At 34.3% G+C, this 23,798-nt stretch overlaps 1 protein-coding gene across 3 annotated transcripts in view; it reads left to right on the top strand.

The window, feature by feature from the left end:
* Positions 1-22,921, top strand: part of ZC3H6 (zinc finger CCCH-type containing 6) — a 66,969-nt gene extending 44,048 nt beyond the window's left edge. For 2 of the 3 annotated variants that reach the window (XM_087426095.1, XM_087426096.1), the window contains exons 4-12: positions 1,453-1,729; positions 4,212-4,342; positions 8,287-8,403; positions 9,032-9,145; positions 12,182-12,289; positions 12,951-13,204; positions 14,473-14,984; positions 15,575-15,808; positions 18,510-22,921. In XM_087426095.1, coding sequence (XP_087282221.1) covers positions 1,453-1,729; positions 4,212-4,342; positions 8,287-8,403; positions 9,032-9,145; positions 12,182-12,289; positions 12,951-13,204; positions 14,473-14,984; positions 15,575-15,808; positions 18,510-19,975 — 3,213 coding nt within the window. In that variant the 3' untranslated portion in view covers positions 19,976-22,921. Of the gene's footprint in view, positions 1-1,082; positions 1,306-1,452; positions 1,730-4,211; positions 4,343-8,286; positions 8,404-9,031; positions 9,146-12,181; positions 12,290-12,950; positions 13,205-14,472; positions 14,985-15,574; positions 15,809-18,509 lie in introns of those variants that run through there. The other variant, XM_087426097.1, reaches the window with a different exon arrangement.
* Positions 22,922-23,798: the final 877 nt, after the last annotated feature.

Genomic DNA, 23,798 nt, shown 5'->3' with positions numbered 1-23,798 from the left:
TAGGGATAATTCTATTTAAAAAGGTAGGAATATGGAGATTATTTTTGTAAAGGCTATGAAAAATCAGAGAATTGAATTAATATTAAAAATTAAAAGCTTTTATGACAAGCATCTAATCTCCAGAGGAAAATTCATACTCACCCATTAACAGAGTAATCTTTAGTCGTAAAGCATTGAAATACATCATTGAAGCATTAATATAGTCACATTTTTATTAGAGGAAATGTAAGTACCATTCAACTAATTAATTAATCTTCAACTTAATCTAAGCAATTATCTTTTGTTTTATTTTCATAGTGGCTTTTAAAAAAAGTCAGAAACACTGCCTTTTGTCTACAATTGTAAATCTCCTTCTGAATTTCTGAAGTGCTAGATGAGAACAGTTTATAAACTTTAAAAGTACTGCTTAAAACAAATCAGAAATCTAATACAGTGTCTTCAAAATTTTAAATTGATGAGCTAATTGATTTTCTTGATTGCTTTAGTTATATATTTTTTCTTTATCTTATAATTACTGAAAGGATCTTAATATTTCTCTGCATTTTATTAAAAACACATAGTTACATGTTGCTGTTCTGCCAGGGCAGGATTTTTATATCACATTTAAAATGTACTAAGCTAAAGATGAGTCATGGTCTGAGATTTTCTAGATCCTCAAGTTGTAATTCTGTGTAATTTTTTCTTGCTTTCCTATAAAAAAATTAACAGAAGATATGATAGAACTAATAAAAATATTCTGTAAATAGAGATATATTTGCATACAATCATTAAATAAACTTCTAGGACTAAAGTGTATTCTTTGTTTTCACATGCTTTAGTGAAGAAGCAATAAAATTAATAATGTATATTGTAATAAATAATTCCTATGAGCAGTTTATTTAGTAGATGTTTTTCACTATTAGGGAAATCTCTGTTTTTTTCTATTAGACCAGAGATGTAAACATTTTCTTTTTATAAAATTTTCCACACATACAGTTTTTTAATTAAATATAATATGCTTAAACATGTTATTTGGGAATTTTTCAATGTTAGGAGAATATATATATTTTTCTACCCCTTCCTCAAGCTGTTTTACTATCTTTTCCTTATTTTCAAAAAGATCTTTTCAGCTTTTTGGAGATGGAATTCATGTATGATGGTGTGAATTTTTATGTATTCCTGCGTGTATAAGTATTGAGTTATGGGATGTGGAAAACAAAAAGCGAACCAAACACTCTCACCAGCAAGGATCTATGAAGATTATGATGTTTAGTAATATCAGCATAGCATTTACCTTTTTGAACTTAGTTTTAAATAGTGTCAAAGGTAAGTACTAACCAAGAGACAGAACTAATAGCTATCTTTTTTCCCCTTGTTTCTTCCAACTTTCTGGGGGAAAAAAGGTGTCCTGTAACTATCAATTCCTATATATAACTGAAAAGTCCTGATAATGATTGTCCATTTTTCGCTTAGCATGGACATATATCAGGAAGCTACATGACATCAAAGAAGAGTCAACATAACAAAAAATTTAAAAGTAAAGAATATGACGAGTACAGTACCTACAGTGATGACAACTTTGGTAACTACAGTGATGACAACTTCGGTAACTACGGTCAGGAAACAGAGGAAGATTTTGCCAATCAGCTGAAACAATACAGACAAGCTAAAGAAACCTCAAATACTGCTTTAGGATCATCATTTTCTAAAGAGCCAGGGAAAAAACATAGAATGAAAGGACTTCAGCAAGGTAGGTTTGAAATTGTCACTCTGTTTTTGAATATGAGAACCTTATTAAAACGGGTAGCTATGTAGTAAAAAATTTCTTAGCCCTTTCTCAAGATCAGCTTATTCTTGTGGTTCCTGAATTAGTTTTTCTTTTAGACTTTGAGCACAAAAATCTATAAATATTTCAATCTGCATGATATCTTAATATTTGAATTAGAAAGCTATCCTAATATTTTAAAAGTATATAAAAATGTAAAACAACTTTCCTGTTATGTTTTTCTCATCCCTTCTATATGATATCAATATAATGAAAAAATAACCTACCTTTTTCAGTTGTCTCTATTACTCTACATATTACTTTATATTTTAGACTGGTAAGGACAGAATTCTGGGAAGCTATTTTTTTATTAGGCTTTAAAATATGGCAATCATTTTTGCTATGCAAGTGTACTTAGAACTATGGACATCTTTCAAGACTGGAAATAAGAACATAATCTAAAAAAATTTCTGGAGTGATCACCTGTTCATCTGCTTTATTGAGGTACATGGTCCCTGAAGAAACCAAGGCAGGTTGCCATAGAAACTTTGGGTCACAGAAGGGTCAGATCAACCTTAAGAATTGTTCAGTCAGTATATCTGCTTCAAGAAAATTGGAGCTATGGTAATAACTTTGTATGGTGACAGACGCTTACTGGATTTATTTTGGTGATCACTTTGTAATCTATATAAATGTTGAATCACTATGTTGTGCAACTGAAACTAATATAATATTGTATGTCAACAATACTTCGATAAAAAAAATAAAGGAAAGAAAACTGAAGCAAGATGAGGCTGAGATGAAGTAGTGACACCCAAACCCTGGGTTACTATGCTTTAATTATTGTAGGAAAAAGGAATCAGTTATGAGTAAATGTGGTTATTTCTATGGCTTTATTTTTTCTTGATTTCCTAGTAGAATTCTTTTGAAAAATATGAATCTTGGCTTTGCTGAACTAAAGAGAAAGGAATTTGTCTATACACATGCTACTGTAACTAGTGAGTTTGTTCCCGGAGTCTAGACATAGTGCTGTCAGGGGTCATTCCCCTTGGGGAATGAGGGGAGTGTGGAGAAGCCGTGCTCACACCTGCCACCTGGGTTCCCTTCAAGCTCTTCCTGTTGGCTCTGTCACAGAACTGAGTGTTGCGTGTTATTTCCGACATTCATTTCCCCCCTGAATGGTGAAAGTAATATATGGTCACATGCAGAAAACGTTTTCTGTGTGTGGAAAAGATAACCCAGCAAAGATCAAAGATGAAACAAAAATACTTTGAACCTACACCCGGAGATAATTACTGTTAATATTTTTAGTGTACATTCTTCCAGAATTTTTCTGACAATTATTTTTTAACAAAAAACCACACATACTATTGTAACTTGCTTTTTTTCTTAACTACAAATTGTATCTCATTCTTATGTTAGTGAGTAGCTTTTAATGCCTGCATTGTATTTAAATAAATAGATACACCATCATTTATCTAACAATTTTTAGGTTTGTTTGATAGTAATCAAGATTTAAGTTGCACCCAGTTTTTTTTTTAATTCTGTGATTAATCCTGCATATTTATACATATCTAAGAAAACATCTTGGCAAACATTTTTTCTTAAGAATAAATTCTGAAATGTAGGATAGACTCAAAAGACATAGCCACACATTGGAAAATTCCTGATCCTATATTTCCGATCCAACTTATATCCAAAAAGGTGATGTACAAATTTATAACACACCTCCCAGTGTGTGAAAATGCCAATTTCTCCAAATCCCTATCAATACTATTCTTTGAGGTGAAAGTTGGTATGTTATATTTTAAATTTTAGTTTCTTTTAATGAAGTGAAACATTTTTTTCATTTATTTATTGGCTGTTTTGTAGGATTAAGGTCATTAGAAAACTTATTAGTTCAAAATGACTTTGGTAATATGAGAAATCACTTTGTATTGTAACTTACTACCCTAATATATAATTTTTGTAATTTGGGTATCTTTTTAGATATGTTAAATATCAAGTTTTTCAAAGGTAAAACCAAGTATACATTTTACTTGGAGATATATGTGGTATTTACTCAAAATTATGAGTAGAAACTCAATTTGCTACAAATTAACCATGAATACCTATAATGTTTTCCTTAGAGATAACTATAATATTTAATTCTCTTAAAAACAGAAAGCCTCATTAATTTTTTATTCTAAGGAAAACTGAAAAGAATAAAACTAGATTTGACTTCTCCAACCATGTAAATTCTTGTTCCTTGCCTTCCTTATGTTGTTAACATCCCTTAAGAAACAGAAGAATAAAAAGCAGTACCCAGGAAGTAAAATGTAAAGATTGAATTAATTTTTTTTGTTGAATCTAGAAGGAATGCACTGTACATTATAGACTATTTAAAATATGCTATTCCCTATAAACTAATAGATTGACAGGTATGCTGTTTTTCTATAATATTTGAAGTACATTTTAACTTTTTTAGGTATTGAACAGAGGGTTAAAAGTTATGTTTGTCGTGGACGTGGTTTGCCGAAGAAAATCAAACGCAAAGACCGTGGGGGAAGAACCAGTAAAGGGCCTAATGCTTTTTCAGGAATGGATGACTTTCAAGAGGTACTGAGAATTTGTATATAATGAAGAGAGGAGCTTTTCCATCTTTTAACCTATTTGACTGCAAAGATAGCAATGTGGTTTCAATGCTACTTTCCTAGTAAATGAAGTATTTCCAGCTCAGATCAAATGCGTATAAATAAATTCCAAAAAAAAATTGTTAGGTTAATTAGTCATGATACTGGTATAGAGATGCAAATTCAGATGACCTCAAAATAAAATTGATGTGTCTGAAAGCAAGAATGCATGTTCTGTTAGTTCTGTTGTGCTTTTCTTTCCTAGGAGTCGTCTTCCCCAGATGCAAATGGCAATAAAATGCTAATAGCTCAGGATGTAGCAGGGCCAAGAAGGAAGATAGTGGTAAATTAACTTACTTATTAGAGTTGAAAGCATTGAAAAAGAAAAGGAGATATAAGTGATTGGAAAAATGAACTTATGTACCTTGTGTATAGTAGATATTGCATAAATACGTTGAATTGAGTTGAACTCTGAACAGGTACATTTCCATTTTGTAACAGCTCTCTGGATTAGCAATCTATTGTAGCATGAAAACTACAATAGATTGGTTTTCTGATCTCCAGATTTAAAGATAATGGGCAAAGATTTCTTAATATGTACTCCTTAGTATACTATTTAGGCAGATGTTAATAGGTGTGACCTAAAAAAAGAAGTTCGGGCCCAAATAAATTTGTGAAACCCAGCACATGTCACTCTACTCTTGGGGATTCTCAGTCAACATTAATGTATTAAAGTCTCTGAACAGATTAGGCATAAAGAAGCCCATTTTACTTTGTTCAACCCATCATTTTCAAAATTTACTTGACCATGAACACTTTTTCTCACACACCTATTAACATACACTGAGCCACTCACAGTTCCAGAGAATAGCGGCTTTGGAAACGAGCTTAGAATTTCTGTAATTATAACCTGCTTGTCCATCTTCCTAGATACCAGTAGACCTCTAGAATGTGCTACTTTCCCTAGACCAAATTAATATGAATGCTTTCTAAGTAAGCCTTCTGCTATATCCAGTACTTACACCCTATATCTGAAAAAAAAATTAGCTTCTAAGAAAGTGTGGCTTTGAGCAAGTTACCACCTGTCTCTGAGCTTCAATTTGCTTAATCTGTAAAATGAGAGTGTAGTATTACATTAATTCTAAGGGCCCCTTCAAGAACTAACATTTTAGATGTTTATAGATCTGGGCTGCAACTAAAACGTTCTTTATCATGTAATAGAAAATCAGAATAAATTCTTTCTTTTGTGTTCATCAGATTTAGAATATTTTTGTTTATCAGAATTTAAATATATTATGAACTGAGTCAGTTTATTGGCTGTCATGAGAGATTTCTTCTTATGATTCCGAAACAACCATGAGAATGCTAGAGCCCAAGGAAGCGGCTCATGTTCAGGAGTGTCGGGGGGAGGTCCATTCAGAGTAGAGTGAACATGCTAGAGTGGCCAACATAGATCCATTTCCATCCTATCCCTTTCAGGGAGTATAAGAACCCTCAAAGGCCAGATAAATTCAGGGATACCTGCATGTTCACAGTAATTTTCTTGAAAACTCAAGAGTAGTCACAGAACAAGCAAACTTTTGATGGATTTTAAAGACTTATTCATTCTGTTGGCTTTAAAACTTAGGGTTTTTTTTTTTTTTGTCTTTATAGTAGCTATTAAATTTTCTGTAAGTACATATTCTTTTCCTGGTAGATCTTTTTATTTCTTCTTCCTTATATATTTAAAAAAATATTTTATGCTTTTGTTCCTTATGCTAATATATCTTCTACAGTAAATAAATGTTAAAATGACCAAGTGAGTAGTTTAGTTTTCCCTCCCACCCCTCCTCCTTTTTTGAATTGTGTTTTCTTAGAGATAGTGTAATATGGTACACCATGTTCTGTCCTGACTCTGCTAACTTGCCATGTGACCTTTGGCACAAGTCACTAACTTCTCTAGTCTTCAGTTTTCGTATTTGTCCAATGAGGGTGATGAACTAGATTACTTCTGCAGTTCTTCCAGCTCCTATGTATGAGATCTTAAGGGTAGAGGACATTTGTGGTTCTTCTATAAGCTCGCACTTAAAAGATCAGATCTTCTAAGCACTTTATTTTGTGCTAAAATTTTTTTGTTAAAGTTGCTTTAGATTTTATACATACCTTAATTATATGTAGTCAGATTTCCCATAGTTATGGATACTGAGATACTTTCTACTCATTTAAACTGAACTAAACTAAATTAAAAAAAAAAAACCCACAATCCTCTATTAAAACGATGAGGCATATCATTGGAAAGTACCATAGATAGACAGAAAGGTGAATTATTAATAAAGTTAGGTACAACTTGGTGCATTTTTTAGGGTTTTTTTGCGATTACCTAATATTTTTACTTTTTAATTTCAAGAGTTACATTCCTCAAGTTGGCTCATTGATTTTGCGTAATGCACTCTCTTTGGCTGCCTGTTTTATTACAGCCGCGATTCTTTGTATAGAAGGCATATGTGAGCTGATTGTTTATTTCTACTTGTCCTAAATGAGCCCAGAAATAGAAAAGGTTCATGAGTCACATTTACACAGATTTAAGACATTTTAAATGATCCTATTAGAGTATAGTATAAGCAATTTCTTTGTGGTTTTGTGGGGTAATTTGGGTATACCTATATTTTTAGAAAGAACCTGCAGTAATATCTGTTTTCTTGGTGTTGTACTTTTTTTCAGAATTCTTATAGTAAACGTGTATTTCAGTTGTGAGTGCTGAGGATCACATTTAAGGCTAGCCATCTGTCGCCTCAAGTGTTTGTTGTGAGGCAGTTTCCTATTTTCAGTAGGTTGTGCTTTGTTCTCCATCTCCTAGCAAATTGAGCGAAAGGGGAAAATTGAAATCAAATCAGAAGAGCGGGTAGTTATTGATCCTCTATGATGTGCAAGGCACGGCGCATGTTAGGTGCTTGAAAAATAATGCTGTTTTATAGAGCTCATGAATGTAAGTCCTTAGCATAGCTAAACATCATACTCTCTTGTCACTCAATCTTCTTAAACTCATAGGAACAGTTGAATATAGGGGACTGGGAGAGCTAAGGAAAACAAGGAGGGCCGTGAGATTTTCTACCATACACTTCTTTTTCTTAATTTTTTAAAATTTAAAAGTTAAATATAATACATCTTCCCTGTTTTTTTTTCCCTAAAGAAAGTACAAAATAACCACATATGCAAAAAAATCTCATTTTTTAGAGATCCATCTAGAGACATACAGTGTTAAATGTGGGGTGTATTCTTTTAGTTTTTTTCTTTGTCTTTATTATAAAATTGGGGTCAATTTTTCACTTCGTATTGTGAACATTTTCTTATGTCCCCAAATTGTCTTTCCATCCCATGATTTTTTAATGACTGCATAATAGTCTACCACCTAAATGTATCATAATGTGTTTGACCTACTCTCCTAGTTTTGGATGTGTAGGGTGTTTGTAGGTTTTTTTTTTTAGTTTTTACTGTGTAAGTAATTTTGCAGTAGTTATTTTTGTGAATAAATCTTTGTGTGCTTCCCTGATAATTCCTTTGGAATAATACTGAAAAGTACAAATTCTGTGTCAAACAATGTGGATAAGTCTTTTATAAAATACCTATCAACAGTACGTGAGTGCATATTTTATTGTACCTTTGCCAAAACTGAGAATTATTGTTAATTTTCAAGATTTTCGTAATTTTATTTTTAAAAATGTAGTTATGAGTCCTCATTAAAATAAAAATAGAGTTCTTTGCAACCACTAGTAGCAATAAGCAGTTTACTGGGAGCGTATATCTCTCTCCGGATAATTGAGTAGCATCAGAATACCCAATCTTGACCACTTTTAATAGTTTCTGCTGCTTTCCAGATCCATTGGTCTATACATTTTAATACCTATTGAATATTTCATATGTTGCATTGAAATGAATTTTTTTTTCTTGCAGTATAGTAAACCAGGGAAAAAATGGAAAGTTATGACTCAGGAATTTATTAATCAGCACACAGTGGAACACAAAGGAAAACAAATCTGTAAATACTTTCTGGAAGGGAGATGTATTAAGGTAAATTTATAGGGGTATCATTAATCATTTTAACTTCCAAAATAATCTTTTAAGTTTAAAGTCTTTTTTGGGGGGTGGTTAGTTTTTTCACTTCTCGTATAATTGTAATAAAACTAGTTCTTCAGAATGTGTCTTGCATGGAAATACTGTACATCAGAGCTCATTTAATTATATTCTGGGACAATAATTTGTAGAAATCAGATTTTATTTAACAAACACATGACTCTGACTGTGTGGCACGTACTGTTCAAAGTGGATTTCAATATTAAATGTTTTGGTCTTCCAGCAATTGTATGAAGTAGTTACTGTTATTACCACCATTTTATACCTGGCCAACCCAAGGGGTTCAGTCAGTCCCTGCAGTGAGCTCAGCTAGCAATGGTTAGTGCTGCTGGCACCCAGGCAGTACCCTCTGAGTATTGCTCGCTGTGCTGCCTCTCTGCACGTAGCCACATCTGCTTTCTTGGCAAGAATTCTAAGGGATTGTTTGAATTATTATTAGCTCATTATTTAAAGACTAAAGATATGACCATAGTTCCACCATGAAACACCATGGAGAAAATTCAGTTCAATTGTTTATTTTTTCTCTTTCTTTCTTACTTTGTTTTCTTTTCTTTTTTGTGAACAGGGAGATCAATGTAAATTTGATCATGATGCAGAGTTGGAGAAGAGAAAAGAGATCTGCAAATTTTATTTACAAGGATATTGTACCAAAGGAGAGAACTGCATTTATATGCATAATATCCTTTTTAAAAGATATGTTAACCAAAATATTGAGGTTTTAAAAAATTGTAAGTCCAACTTAGAAGACCTAGTTTGATTTTAAATTTAAAATAGCAAATTACATAAATCAAGTCTAGTCAGCCTTTGTACTTCGAAAGGGCAAACTGAGTTTTATTCTTTAGGGAAATGAAATAACTTCCCTTTGCAGAAAAAATCTACGAAATAAAAGTACTTTAGGGGCCAGCCCGGTGGCGCAAGCGGTTAAGTGCACGCGCTCCGCTGCGGCGGCCCAGGGTTTGCCGGTTCGGATCCCGGGTGCACCGATGCAGCGCTTGTCAAGTCGTGCTGTGGCGGCATCTCATATAAAGTGGAGGAAGATGGGCACGGATGTTAGCCCAGGGCCTGTCTTCCTCAGCAAAAAAAAAAAAGAGGAGGATTGGCAGATGTTAGCACAGGGCTGATCTTCCTCACCAAAAAAAAAAAAAAAATGGGCCGGCCCCGTGGCTTAGCGGTTAAGTGCACGCGCTCTGCTGCTGGCGGCCCAGGTTTGGATCCCGGGCGTCCACCGACGCACCGCTCCTCCGGCCATGCTGAGGCCGCGTCCCACATACATCAACTAGAAGGATGTGCAGCTATGACATACAACTATCTACTGGGGCTTTGGGGGGAAAAAAAATAAATAAATAAAATCTTTAAAAAAAAAAAAAAGTACTTTATATTTAACATATTCAGCTTACAAGTATTTCAAGAGACTGCTTCCTGAAGGAGTAATTGGCAAAATATTTATTCTATGACTTAATTATTTTCCTTAGGTTCTTAAGTAATAAATTATCAGTGTTGAAAGTTATAAAATCAAAGTTTCGCCCGACCTTACCACCTAGTAATAAACACTGTATATTCTTCCTTGCTTCTCCCTTTGGAAATATGTACATTTAAATTGTACTTCTGCCCCCCCATTAGCATTTCAAGTATATATAGTCATTTTTTTAAAAAAATAATATATTGTGCATCTTTGCATGTTAAAACCCCCCCCCCCATACCTAGCTGGTTACTCACTACCATTTATGACTACTGGAGTCTTTCCTCACTGATTTGAAACTCCATCTTTATCATAGATGAAATGTTTGTGTGTATGTTTTTATTCTAGACTTTGCTTGGCTCCTTGGATCTGTTTGCCCTTGTGTCTGTGTTGTTTTGTTGTGATCATTTCTCCCTCAGTGCTTAACTCATTGTCTTTTCTTCACTGATTAAAATCGTACCTTTACCAGATCCTAAATTTTCCTGTATGCACAGACAGTTCTGCTTCTATACTACTATTATACATTGTGCTATTTGACTGTTCCCGTCTACAGTAGTATGTTTGATATTTAATAGGGCAAATAATCTTCCTTTCCTTATGAAAATGCTGTAATAAATTTGTCTTATTCAAGAAAAAGAAAGAATTTTTTTTTCAGATTTAACATATTTCTTTGGAAACCAGATGCCCTTTTTTTTTTAAAGATTTTATTTATTTTATTTTTCCCCCCAAAGCCCCAGTGGATAGTTGTATGTCGTAGCTGCACATCCTTCTAGTTGCTGTATGCGGGACTCGGCCTCAGGATGAACGGAGAAGTGGTGCCTCGATGCGCACCCGGGATCCGAACCCGGGCCACCAGCATCGCAGCGCGCGCACTTAACCACCAAGCCACAGGGCCGGCCCTGGAAACCAGATGCCTTACTGAGCTGTTTCTAAAAGCTTTCAGTCTAGTCTTGTTTTTTTCCCATAGTCATGCCATCTGTAAATAATGATAGTTTTACTTCTTTCATGATATTGATACCTCTTATTTAATTTTTATTGTATTGACTACACTTCCAGAATAATATTAAATAATAGTGATTGTGGCAGACATAATACATGTTTCAATGATAATGCCCTTTTGCTTTGGCTTGTGGCTGTAGTTTTAAGATGGATTTTTTTAAAAAATCAGGTTAAGTAAGTATATTTTTATTTTACTAAGAGTTTTTTAAATCAAAAATGGATTTTGAAGAAAAAGAGTAGTAAATAACAAGGGTTGGCATAGATGTAGAGAAATTGGTACCCTTGTGTACTGTTGGTGGGACTGTAAAATGGTGCAGCTGCTAAGGAAAACAGTGTGGCAGCTACTCAAAAAATTAAACATGGAATTACCATGTGATCCAGCAGTTCCGCTTCTGGGTATGTACCCAACAGAATTGAAAGTAGGGTCTTGAACAGATATTTACACCCATGTCCACAGCAGCATTATTCACAATGATCAAAAGGTGAAAGCAATCCAAGTGTCCATCAACAGATGAATGGATAAACAAAATATGATATATACTTAAAATGGAATATTATTCAGCCTTAAAAAGAATAAAATTCTGATACATGCTACAAGAAAAAGTATTTTGAATTTTATCAGTTGCCTTTTGCATCTGCTGAGATGATCATATTATTTTTCTCTCTTTACCTTATCAGTGTGATGATTACAGTAATAAATTTTCTAAAACTACCCAGAAATTCCCTGAACATACACTACCTGACAATGGTGTATTTTTCACTATACTTTTGGATTTAATATTTTCTTTAGAAGTTTGTCTCCAAAATCTTTGAAGTAAGATTGGTCTGTAGTTTTTTTGTTGGGATATTTGACTTTAACATGACATATCAAACCCCTTTATTTTCTTCATAGGTATAAGCTCTAGCTACAAAATTTATTTGTTCTGTGTAATATTTTATTTTATTGTGGAAAGTAACAGGGCTTACATAATTAAAATACTATAGTATTTGCTATAACAATTATGAATATTTTTTCTTTTAAAAATTGTTTTCTAGTTTTAATAGAGTAAAAGATATTAAAATGTTTTTGAATGTTTTTGCAGCATAATTAAAATATTTAATCTTAAAATAAAAATTAAATTATCTGACATGATTACAGAAAATTCAGTACAATATATAGTAATATAGTCTTACTGATTCAGCACACTTATGTTTTTTGGTTTAAAAATATTAAAGTTTGAATTTACTTGGTCTATTCCTGAACATTTTTATTTACATGAATTTCCATGCAAGTTCTATCACAGTGGAGCAAAATGTTACCAAGGAGACAACTGTAAATTTTCACATGATGATCTGACTAAAGAAACAAAGAAACTTTTGGACAAAGTGAGTAATCTTTTTGCACCTTAATTATTTGTTAGGTATCTCCAAAGAGTCATTTGACTTGAATCATGTTTAATAAATCATATTTTATAAAACTCTGCTGAGAAATCAAGGATTTGTTATTTTGTTTTATTCTGTTAATATAGTGTGTTAGAAAAGCAAAAATATTGGACCAGCAATTAAGAATCTTTTATTCTTATCCTTGTTCTGCCATTAAAAAAGCTGATTTACTTTGAGAAGTATCCTTTACCTCTTTCTCTTATCAAAAATGAGTTAGCTGTCTCTGATCTGTTTGAACTTTTTTTTTTTTTTTGGTGAGGAAGATTAGCCCTGAGCTAACATCCGTTGCCGATCCTCCTGTTTTTGTTGAGGAAGATTGGCCCTGGGCTAACATCTGTGCCCATCTTCCTCTACTTTACATGTGGGATGCCTGCCACAGCATGGCTTGATAAGTGGTGCACAGGTCCGTGCCCAGGATCTGAACCCGCGAACCCTGGGCCCACAAAGCAGAGTGCGTGAACTCAACCACTATGCCACTGGGCTGTCCCTCTACTTTAATATTATATTTTCCTATTAACAAAACTAGTTTATTGAAGTCTTCACGGTTTTAAATGTGATGAAGAAAGCTTGTTTTGAAATAGTAATCTTTGCCAATTATTTTTAGGTGTTGAATACTGAAGATGAACCAACTAATGAAGATGAGAGGGAGTTAGAAGAACTTAGAAAGCGTGGTATAACTCCTCTTCCCAAACCTCCTCCAGGAGTTGGGCTTCTGCCAACCCCACCAGAGCATTTTCCCTTTTCTGATCCTGAAGATGATTTTCAGATGGATCTCTCTGATGATTTCAAGAAAATTCCATCTCTTTTTGAAATAGTTGTAAAACCTACCATGGATTTAGCACATAAGATAGGGAAGAAGTAAGTTAAAATTTTAAAAAATGGTGGCATTTTTACCCCTAAAAATTCTTATTAAAAAACTAACATGTATTCCATGTTAATCATGTAATTAAACTTAGGTAGAGATAGCAGATATCTGGCATGCACCCCCATTGCTACTTCCCCCTTTCTCTTTGTCCCTGCCCTCTGCTACCTGCCATCAGTGCTTTTCTCTACAGAATCCTTAATAGAATCCTTAACGCAGCTTCGGAAACCTCTCCACATAGTAACATTCCTCCTGCCTTGTTATGAGGCTGCATTGTCTTTGATAATGTCTTCAAATAGCGGGTAATATGTCTCCAGCATATTTGGATCTTTTAGAGAAGTCTTACCTTGAGCTGTTAGAGGAAAAACTCTGGGTAAGATGGATCCAGATTTGCATTTTCTAACAACACCATTCCAGTCCTGCTGCCCATCCTCCAGAGTCTGTGCACCTGGGCCCTAAGTCCCATTGTTGATTGTCTTTTTAAACCTGAATCCTCAGGGGAGCAATGAGATCTCAGCAAATGAGGAACAAGATATCTATAGCAAACATCACAATGTGAACGATTAGAAGTATTTCCATTGAAGTCAAGAAGACAAATTTGTCCACTGTTTGGCTAATATTGTATGTCAGATCCTAGTCAGTGCAAAAAGAGGAAGATATAATAGATATAAAAATTAGAAACGGAGAGGCAGATTCATTATTTGGGCAATTTCCCTCAGTAAACCCAAAAGAATCAACTGACAAAACTATTAGAAATAGTAATTGAATTGGTAATATGTCCAGAAAGAAGAGTAACATTCAAAAACTAAATCTTTTTATATGCCAGTATTAACCAATTAGAAATTGTAATAAAGGTTGTATGTTTATATAGTATAATTCTAATTTTGTTATTAAAAAATAGGTCTGTGTATGCCTAGAAAAAGGACCAATGCCTAGAAGAGAACGAATCAAATTTTATCTCTGGGTTGTGGGATTAGAGGTGATTCCTATTTATCTTTTTACTTTTTTCTATTTTTCAAAATATCAGTAATGAATAGGTTTTAGAATGGCTGATAGTAAGCAGCAATTAAGAAAACTGTGGGCTAAAATGAAGGCAAGATGTATGTGTTGGTGTTTCTGCTTGTTGAAATAAATTGCTTCTTAAAAATGTAGTATTCTATTCTGATATAGGAAAACACACTTAACCAATATCTATTTAGTTAGAAGTGTAACATTCTTATTTGCCTCTTTTGCACTAAGAAATATTTTTTCTTTCTGTCTCTAGGCCACCAGCATTTTATAACAGTGCCTCGCCACCAGGACCACAATTTCAGGAAAGCAGCCCACATCCTCAACATATCTATAGTTCTGGGTCAAGTCCGGGTCCTGGACCTAATATGTCTCAGGGACACAATAGTCCTGTGATGCACCCAGGCTCCCCCGGACATCATACATGTGCAGGACTTCCTGGTCTACCAATACCACAGAGCCCACCTTTGCCACCTGGTCCACCTGGAATTGTAGGCCCTCCCAGTCAAGCTGGAGTCCTTGTTCAACCAGATACACCTTTGACACCACCAAGTATGAGTGCTGCTTACCAGTGTCCAGGCTTTCCGGAACACATGATGAAAGTATCTAGAGAGAATCACTGTTCTCCAGGTTCATCACACCTGCAACATCCTGGTGAAATGCAGCTCAACACCAATTATGAGTCCCTACAAAACCCAGCTGAGTTTTATGATGATTACTATTCACAGCATGCTGTACTTAATTTTCAGCCACCCAATAACTCTGGTGGTAGGTTTGCCTTTTGAAATAACTCATTTCTAATTTAGAGTCCTGTTTTTCATTGAAAGCGTGATAAGAATGTTTTAAATAAAGCTAAGTAAAATGTGATGAAATTGAAGCCTTAAAATATGTTTTACTTTATTTTTTTTTGTGAGGAAGATTAGCCCTGAGCTAACATCCATGCCAATCCTCCTCCTTTTTTTTTTTTTTTTTTTTTTTTTTGCTGAGGAAGATTGGCCCTGGGCTAACATCCATGCCCATCTTCCTCTACTTTATATGGGACGCTGCCACAGCATGGCTTGACAGGTGGTGCATCAGTTCATCGTGGGATCCGAACCCACGAACCCTGGGCTGCCGAAGCAGAGCGTGCGCACTTAACCACTATGCCACCAGGCCAGCCCCATTATGTTTTAAATTTAGCCAAATATTTGTGACAATATAACTTTATATAACTTTAAAAAATATTTACAATCACATAATAATTTGATAATCAAATGTGATTATTATTAGAGTTTCAATTTTTTATAACTCATAGTGGTACTCTGTAGGGGAGTTTTGTGCTAAATCAGTGTCTGTCTCTTTTTGTGTTATGTCTGTAGATGGGATGTGGCCTGGTGAATTTGCCCAGCAGCAGCCTCCCGTTGTTGAAGACTCGCCTAATCGTGGGAGTGGGCCAGACAGTGGCAGCAACATAACAGGCCGTGGCCCCCTGCCTGCACCAGGTCTCCTCCCTGCGGTGCAGAGAGCTCTTTTTGTCAGACTTCATCAGAAATACCAAGAAGATGAAGAACCAGGCAGCACCCAACCTCAAAGGGCACCAAGCAAGGAGGAAGGTATGTCATGTGTTATGATAGCCTCTTACCTATTTAGATCACTCAGTTTCTGGAATAGTGTTGACCAGGTTAAAATTTGAGCAATGAGTTTCTCTGAACTATTTTCTTTCCAACTTACCTTGTAGCTCCTATCTTCTTGGGATTGATTGTGGTTTCCAGTGCCATTAATGCATTAGTAATTAATTGCAAAAGGTTTAATTAATTTAATTAATAAGTAATTAATTGCAAAAGTGAATAGCCTAAAACTAGAATGCAAGGCCTGGGTGAGCAGATGTGCTATTAAGCCTCTTTTTTGGGGGAAGAAAAGAAATAGAACAGGAACAGGACACCTTCAAGTTCAGGAATTTTGACTTCTAGCCCAAGTTCAAAATGATTCATTTATTAGAGAAATTTTTGTGGGCGTAGGCTGTATACTTCAGGTTCTGCTATATTATTAAGGAATATTATTATTATTTTTTATGTATATGTTTTTTGCTGAGGAAGATTCGCCCTGAGCTAACATCTGTTGCCAATCTTCCTCTTTTTTTTTTTTTTTTTGCTTGAGGACGATTAGCTCTGAGCTAACATCTGTGCCAGTCTTCCTCTATTTTGTATCTGGGTCACTGCCACATCACCCACTCATGGCTGATGAATGGTGTAGGTCTGCGCCTGGGATCCAAACCTGGGAACCCGGGCCACTGAAGCAGAGTGCGCCAAACTTAACCACTACACCACGGGGCTGGCCCCCAAGCATGTTATTTTTAATATAAAAGATTACATGGAGACCCTAAGTGTACCTTAGTATTTTTGATATTGATAAGTGTACAGCAATTAGTTAATTCAGTTAAAGAGAGAAAAGTTTGAAGCATCCAGTTCTCCTTATGAATTATAAAATTGATATGTTTGGCCACTCTTAAACATAAAATTTATGAATAACTTTCTAAAACTAGATAACACTAAGTAGCTACAAGCTATTATGTGAACATTACTTGTTACATTTTCAAAGAAGGTAACATTAACCATTCATTTATTTAACATCACAGGGAAATGAAGAATTCCTAATAAGTTAATTTCCTGTGCACTTTAAGTTTACCCTTTAAGTGCTAAAACTTAATTTTAAGACTCAACCATTTTAATGGTAATCTTTATATCATCTTACAGAGCTTTATGTTTTCATAAATAAGAAAATTAAAACTTTTCTACATGATATAAAATTTTATACTATATTATGAAATTGGTGATGTTTTATGAGGGTTATTTTCTCTGTATACAGAAAAAATCTTGAACAGCTAGATTTTTTTGTGTTCTTGTTCGTTTTTATAAATTATAATGCCTTTATACATTTTATCTGTCCTTTGATAAAGAGCTGTTAACTGTCATTTCCTGTCTATTATCTGCTTTCCATTGGCCTATCTCTGCTGTTCTACTTTCCTTCTATTCTATATTCATTCTCCTTCCAAAAAGGATTTAAGTCTGCTTATAAAATTTTAATATATTGATGTGAAAGTGAAAAGAAAATAAGAAGTAAATTCTATAAGGAGTGAAATTTCTATACAGAAATATTTAAAAGAACTGCAACAGGTAAAAGTGAATCACAAGTCCAGCTCTAGCCTCCCTGGAGGTCAAAGAGAAGAAGAAAAGAGATCTAGTGTCTAGAAGTATTTTTTACACACTGAGGTATGAGTAAAACTTTTTGTCATTGTGATATAGTATATACTATTTTAAACCACATCCTCACCCTAAATACAAATGCTTGTTTTGTGAGTTCTGCTCTGTTCAAACTAAGTGTGTAACACTGAAGTTCCGTGTAGTAGAAACACATTAGTGAGCAGTGAGATGAAGTAAAAATGAGAATATCTATGATATTCTATTGATCCACGAAATTCTAGGAGATACATAAATATTGCCGATTCAGAGCCAACCAATGTGTGTTTTAATGGAGAGGAGGGAGACTTGCCCTCCTCAGTTTGTGATCCCTTCTGCTCTACTAGAGAGAAGACCTCTGATAGTTAAGCTTCTTAACATTGTGTCTAACACACCAGGGTTAAATCTTCTTTAGGAGTAAGGCCCAAAGTGTTCTCATAAAGTTAAGGGGTATACATTTTAGGACATTAGTTTTGTTATTTTTTAATTTAATGTTTGAACAGCTAATATATTCACATAGGTCAAACATCTAAAAATAGAATAAAGTATAAATGAAAAGTCTCCACCTCATGCCTCGTTTACTCAGTTCCCATTGCTTCCTTAACTGTCATTATTAGTTTTATTTTCTTTCCAGATTTTTTTTTTATGTCTCTCCCTTGTTATCTTGATAAATCCAGAGCTATGAAGCTTAAGGATTGTTTGAATTAAAGATATCCAAAACATTTTAGTATTTCTTTCCAGTGGTATTTTCCCTTCTTTCCCAACCTTCTCCTACCACATATACTTCTAACTTCCATTTGGCCAGCTGGAATGAAAGGTCCTGTCTTTTCTCTGACTGGAAGGACATTTTACATATTCTAATATTGCACCTCTTTCTTTACAGAGTATAATGACTGAATGGATCATTGTCATACCATATCTTATCTTGTTTCAGTGTTGAAACTCTGGCATTTCTATCATGCATTTTCTTGAAGTTAGACTACACTTATTTCAGAAATAGTATGTGGTTTTTTTTAAACTTAATTAAGGCCAAATGTGAATTCTTCATTTTTTACAATCAGTTTTTGTCCGCATTTAGATGATACAGTTAACTGGTATTCCAGTAGCGAAGAGGAAGAAGGAAGCAGTGTCAAGTCAATACTGAAAACATTACAGAAACAAACTGAAACTTTAAGGACTCAGCAACAACCTTCCTCAGAACTCAGCCCTCCTACTGATCCAAGACTTGCTAAAGAGAAAAGTAAAGGAAACCAAGTTGTTGACCCTAGACTTAGGACTATCTCAAGGCAAGATGTCAGAAAATCTTCTGAGTCTACCCCACTGGATCTTAGACTTGCGTGGGATCCCAGGAAATTAAGAGGGAATGGAAGTGGTCATGTAGGCTCTTCTGTTGGTGGAGCAAAGTTTGATTTACATCATGCAAATGCTGGCACTAATGTCAAACACAAGAGAGGAGATGATGATGATGAAGATACAGAAAGAGAACTGAGGGAAAAAGCTTTCTTAATACCTTTGGATTCTTCCCCTGGTGTAATGCTTCAGGATCCAAGGTCACAACTGAGACAGTTCAGTCACATTAAAATGGATATTGTCCTAACCAAACCCAACTTTGCGAAACACATCGTGTGGGCTCCAGAAGACTTACTTCCAGTCCCTTTACCTAAACCTGACCCAGTATCTTCAATCAATTTACCTCTTCCCCCTCTTATAGCTGACCAGAGGCTCAATAGGTTATGGAATACGAAAAGTGATCTTCATCAAAACACAGTGCCCATTGATTCAAAATTAGTAGCCAAAGCCAAAATTAACACAACAAACAGAGAAGGCTACCTAGAACAATTTGGAGATTTACATAGTTCAGGAAGTAAATTAGGAGATCCTAGGCTGCAAAAAAATTTTGATCCTAGACTTCACAGACTGCACAATACAGAGTCTCATCAAGCAGTTATGAAGGATTCACATACATCAAAGGGTGCCCCTCATTTAGCCAGATCAGACCCTGGTTCGTCGCAGCCCTCAGGGGCAGTAACTAGCAATTCTGGTCCCGGGGCTTTGCCTCCATATGCCCCTAAACTCTCATCTTCAGCTGGCCTTCCACTGGGAACTCCGAGTTCAGTTCTTAGTGGTATTAGTTTGTATGACCCTCGGGAGTGTGGTTCATCGTCTGCATCAGAGCTAGCAACAGAAAATGCAGAGAACCAGAAAAAAAGTGGTGGTTTAAAAAGTAATGAGAAAAACGAGCCTTCTGGAGAAGCAATCTTGCCACAGAAAACCACTCCCAACGTGGAAGTCACTGTTGATGGGCCAGACCCACAGGCAGATATTGTCAGGAGTTCCAGTATGGTTCAGGTCCCAGCAGTGCACAGTCTTCCAATTCAGGCACTAACAGGCTTAATTAGACCCCAGTACAGCGATCCAAGACAGTCAAGGCAGCCGGGACAGGTGAGCCCCACCCCTGATAATGATCCCAGTAGAGAAACAGATGACAAATCTCTAAAAGAGGTCTTTAAAACTTTTGATCCAACTGCTTCACCATTTTGTTAGCTATTGTGTAATTAAGCTATTCTTTTCACTCTTGTGACTATTGCAGTCCTCTGCTGTTTTGTAACTGGTTTACCTCTGTAGTTTATTTATTTTTAAATTATAAATACTTTTCAGCTGCTAGTATCAGAACCACATGAAATTATATCCTCTGAAGCCTGTGGTATTTTATATAATATTTTTATAACTTTAAGAGATTGTAGTAATTGACATAGAAACTATATATCATGTTAGCTTCAGTAGAAGTACTTTTATTGTAAATAAACCATCATGAACTCAACACTCTGCCTGAATATATGCCAGTTGTCTTTCATAATCAATGTTTAGATAAATGATTACCACTTTTCTATGGTTGTTAGTTTCAAGCAATATGATGTACATTACTTTTGGGAAACAGTATTTTGACTAGGATCCTCTCTATTTGTCAACACAGAACTGATTAATATGTAATACTGACTGCTAACTAAAATGTAAAATGAAGTAAAGAAAACATTTTTTTTAATCACAGCAGAGCAGTTCATGTTTAAGGGCATCACTTTTATTAGTACTGGCAATATTATTTGTGTAAATGAAGCATTTGAATGTCATATCTTTTAAAAGTATTTTATTGTATACTGTATCATAGAAGTTGGAGATATATAAATAGACTGTTTTACTAAAGTGAAAAATTCCCAAGTTCTCTAACATAACTTTTTAAATTTAATTTTTCACATTAAATAGTTATGAGTTACTGCTTTGTTATGTTGTGGTGTTTATGTGTTTCAGTGTTTTTTGTCTTTAGCAGTATAATTTATATTACCTTTTCAAATGATGTAGCTGCAATCATTGTGTTCATCATGACTGGCAATTTTTAACACGATTTTAAAAGATCCAGTGCGCGTCTATAGTGATTATTGCGTTGATAATGTTTTAAATGTCCAGGTTCTATATTTTTTCATAAATAGCAAGAAAACACAGATTGCAGGTAGAGTCAACTGTATATGACTACCAATAAAGAATCTCTTTTGGATTTCACCTGACTGGCATTCTATAACAGAGGAGACTGCCTGATGTTTTAAGTATTTAATGTTCTCATAGTTTGGAAATCTCCTAAATTGATTAGAAATTGTATTTTTATGAAAAATAATTTGTACTCATTCTTGTGTATTTATTGCAGTATATAAATAATGGCAGCCCTATTTGTTTTATACATATATTATTTATAACTGAAACTAAGTATTACACTGTATTCATATCTTGAACTGGAGGTATATGACAGTGTTTGCTGGTAACAACTCCAATAAGTAACTCAGAAAGGAGCATTTCATTATATAAGATAATGAAAGTAGAGGAAATCAGTCCTTGGATGAAAACAGCTATTCTTTAGAAGTGATTTTAAAAATATACAGCAGAATATTTCTATGTGAGCCTGACACTCAAATAGCATATGGTTTAATGTTAATGCATATCCATTCTATTCACGTCTTCACTTCTTACTTTCTTTTTTTCTCTGATTCCGTGCTAAAATGAGGTTGCAGTTAAGTGAACAAGAACTCTGCCCACCTGAGAAGTTCATTGTGTTCTAAGTGGAAGGACAGTTGTTCAAGGGAATGTGAATTCCTACTGTTTATACTTTGGTTACATTGTTGCCTAAAATGGCTCTGGATAACATTTTTTGGTTAAAAATGCAGTTTAATGCCACCATAGAAAGTATTCTCTGATTTATTGTCCAACGAACTTGATTGTTAATTGAAAAGTCAATAAAATGGATAAAACTGACAGAAAAAAAGCTATATATATATGTGTGTATACATACACACACACACACACACACACACACTTATATTCCAGTATAATATTCCTTTATCAGGATAAAATCAGTAATATTGCTGAATTTTAGTAATTAAATAGAAATTTTTATCAAATCTTTAATTTACTCTTGTATTTTATAATTATTGTGTTAAGTAATGCTGTTTACATTTTAAATATCATACAAAAGAGATAATTTGGCTCATTAAAGATCAAAATGGAATCTAAATTCTTAATTGATCTTTTTTACTACCAAAAGAGATGTTAAAAGATTAATTAAAAAGTAAAGTTTAGAAATCATTAATGTAAATTACAATGTTCATTTACTCAGTATTCTTGAGCTCCTATTACATCAGCTGGTGTACTAGAGGCTATTTTACAAGAAAGTTTGGACTTGCTTTCAAATTTCACAATATATTTTATATAAAAATATGTTTAAAAGAATGATTTTTGTTTGTGATACTTTTTTTATTGAGATAACTTTTGCTTAAGGGATACTTTATTATAGCCTGTCAACCTGGATTATTTTAATATTCTTTTTTCCTATTTTCTCACCAAAATTTAATAAGTAGCCATTTTCTCCAATGAATAAGCTCATCTTTAAGGTGAATTGGTGTTTTTAGAATCCATGTAATCTGATTTATGCTAGTACACTGAAAAGTACATTATATCCCTATTCTTAGAAGCTACACATTTAGAGATAACAGAAATAACTTGTGTCTCAAAAGAGTCTGGATGAGACTCATTGGTTGAGATGTAACTTACCTATTCGTATTGGTTTGTGACAGAAGTTTTATATCTGTTCAGTTCGATATTGAATAGAGTGGGATATATAAGGGTGTTGAATTGGGATAAGCAGATGATCATAATTTAGATGAGCAACTACTTTCCCATGTCTTTCGTTTTTGCTCCAAACTCCTGTCTCTGGAGCTTTCCCAGTTAGACCTCATTCTGAACCTTGAAAAGGAAGCAAATGTTGTAGTGATTTCAAACTCTGTCTCAGCAATTAGATCTGTTTCTATGTGGACCCTCTGTGTTACCCAGCTGTATGCTTTGATTGCAGCGTAATTATGAAATGATGTTTGCTTAGGTTTCTGTTTGTCTTTTTTTTCCAGCCTGTATTGATTTAAAATTTTATTCAATAAAATAAGAATTGATGGATATGTTTTCAGCATAGTTATGGTACGTTGTATATATTTTTTTCTGTTTGTCTTTTAACTTGCCATAGGACTTCAAATAATAGTTTTTCCTTGCTAGTCCTACTTATTTTAAGAGTGGGAAGAATAATTGATTAGTAAATAAATCCTGTATAAGCATTCATATACACCAGTTTGCTGAATTAATTAGAAGAGAGAGAGGGAGGAAAGGAGAACTTATGAGGGCCGGAGGTTTAAAGACAATGAATTCATATTCTTCTTCTCAGTTGATATATGTGTATTATCTCAATGTCTAGTTCCTTATCTGTGAAATGGGTATAATTTTGACTGCTCACAGATTTGATGTAAGAAGTAAATGATTATTAAATTGCTTATAAATATAAAATTGCCTTATAACTTTCACAAACATAATCGTTACACTTCCACTAGGGTGCATTAAGTTGTACAATTTCCAAAATAAGATGATATGGTTTGTGTGGTTCACCAATTTTATGAAGTTTGAGATGGTATGCATTGAAGACACAATAGAATTGTCTGAGAAGAGTTGTTCAGAGAATATTAACCCATCAAGTTAGCAATTTCCTTAAACATTTTGCATGTCACAAAGGACACAGGACTTTCCTATTTTAGAGCTGCATAGACTTGTAGTGTCTATTCAGGATGTGACCTCTCTGTCCATTTGATGCAGATTGGGTATTGCTGGAGGGCTAAAAATGGTATGACAGTCCATGTTGCATGGTGTGTTTGCTTACATCATAGCATGTGTGGTTTGGGCAAAGTGGCCAACGCATTCAATATAGGAGCCATTGGCTCTTAGAAATAACAGAGAAATTTACTCCCACCTTTTAGTATATATTTCTGCAAGCATGTGACGTTGAGGT

The sequence above is a fragment of the Ceratotherium simum genome, chromosome 40, assembly GCF_057802395.1.
Source record: "Ceratotherium simum simum isolate JZ-2026a chromosome 40, ASM5780239v1, whole genome shotgun sequence".
Lineage (NCBI taxonomy): Eukaryota > Metazoa > Chordata > Mammalia > Perissodactyla > Rhinocerotidae > Ceratotherium > Ceratotherium simum.
The sequence above is the reverse complement of the archived record's forward strand: the minus strand, read 5'-3'. Positions and strand labels throughout refer to the sequence as shown.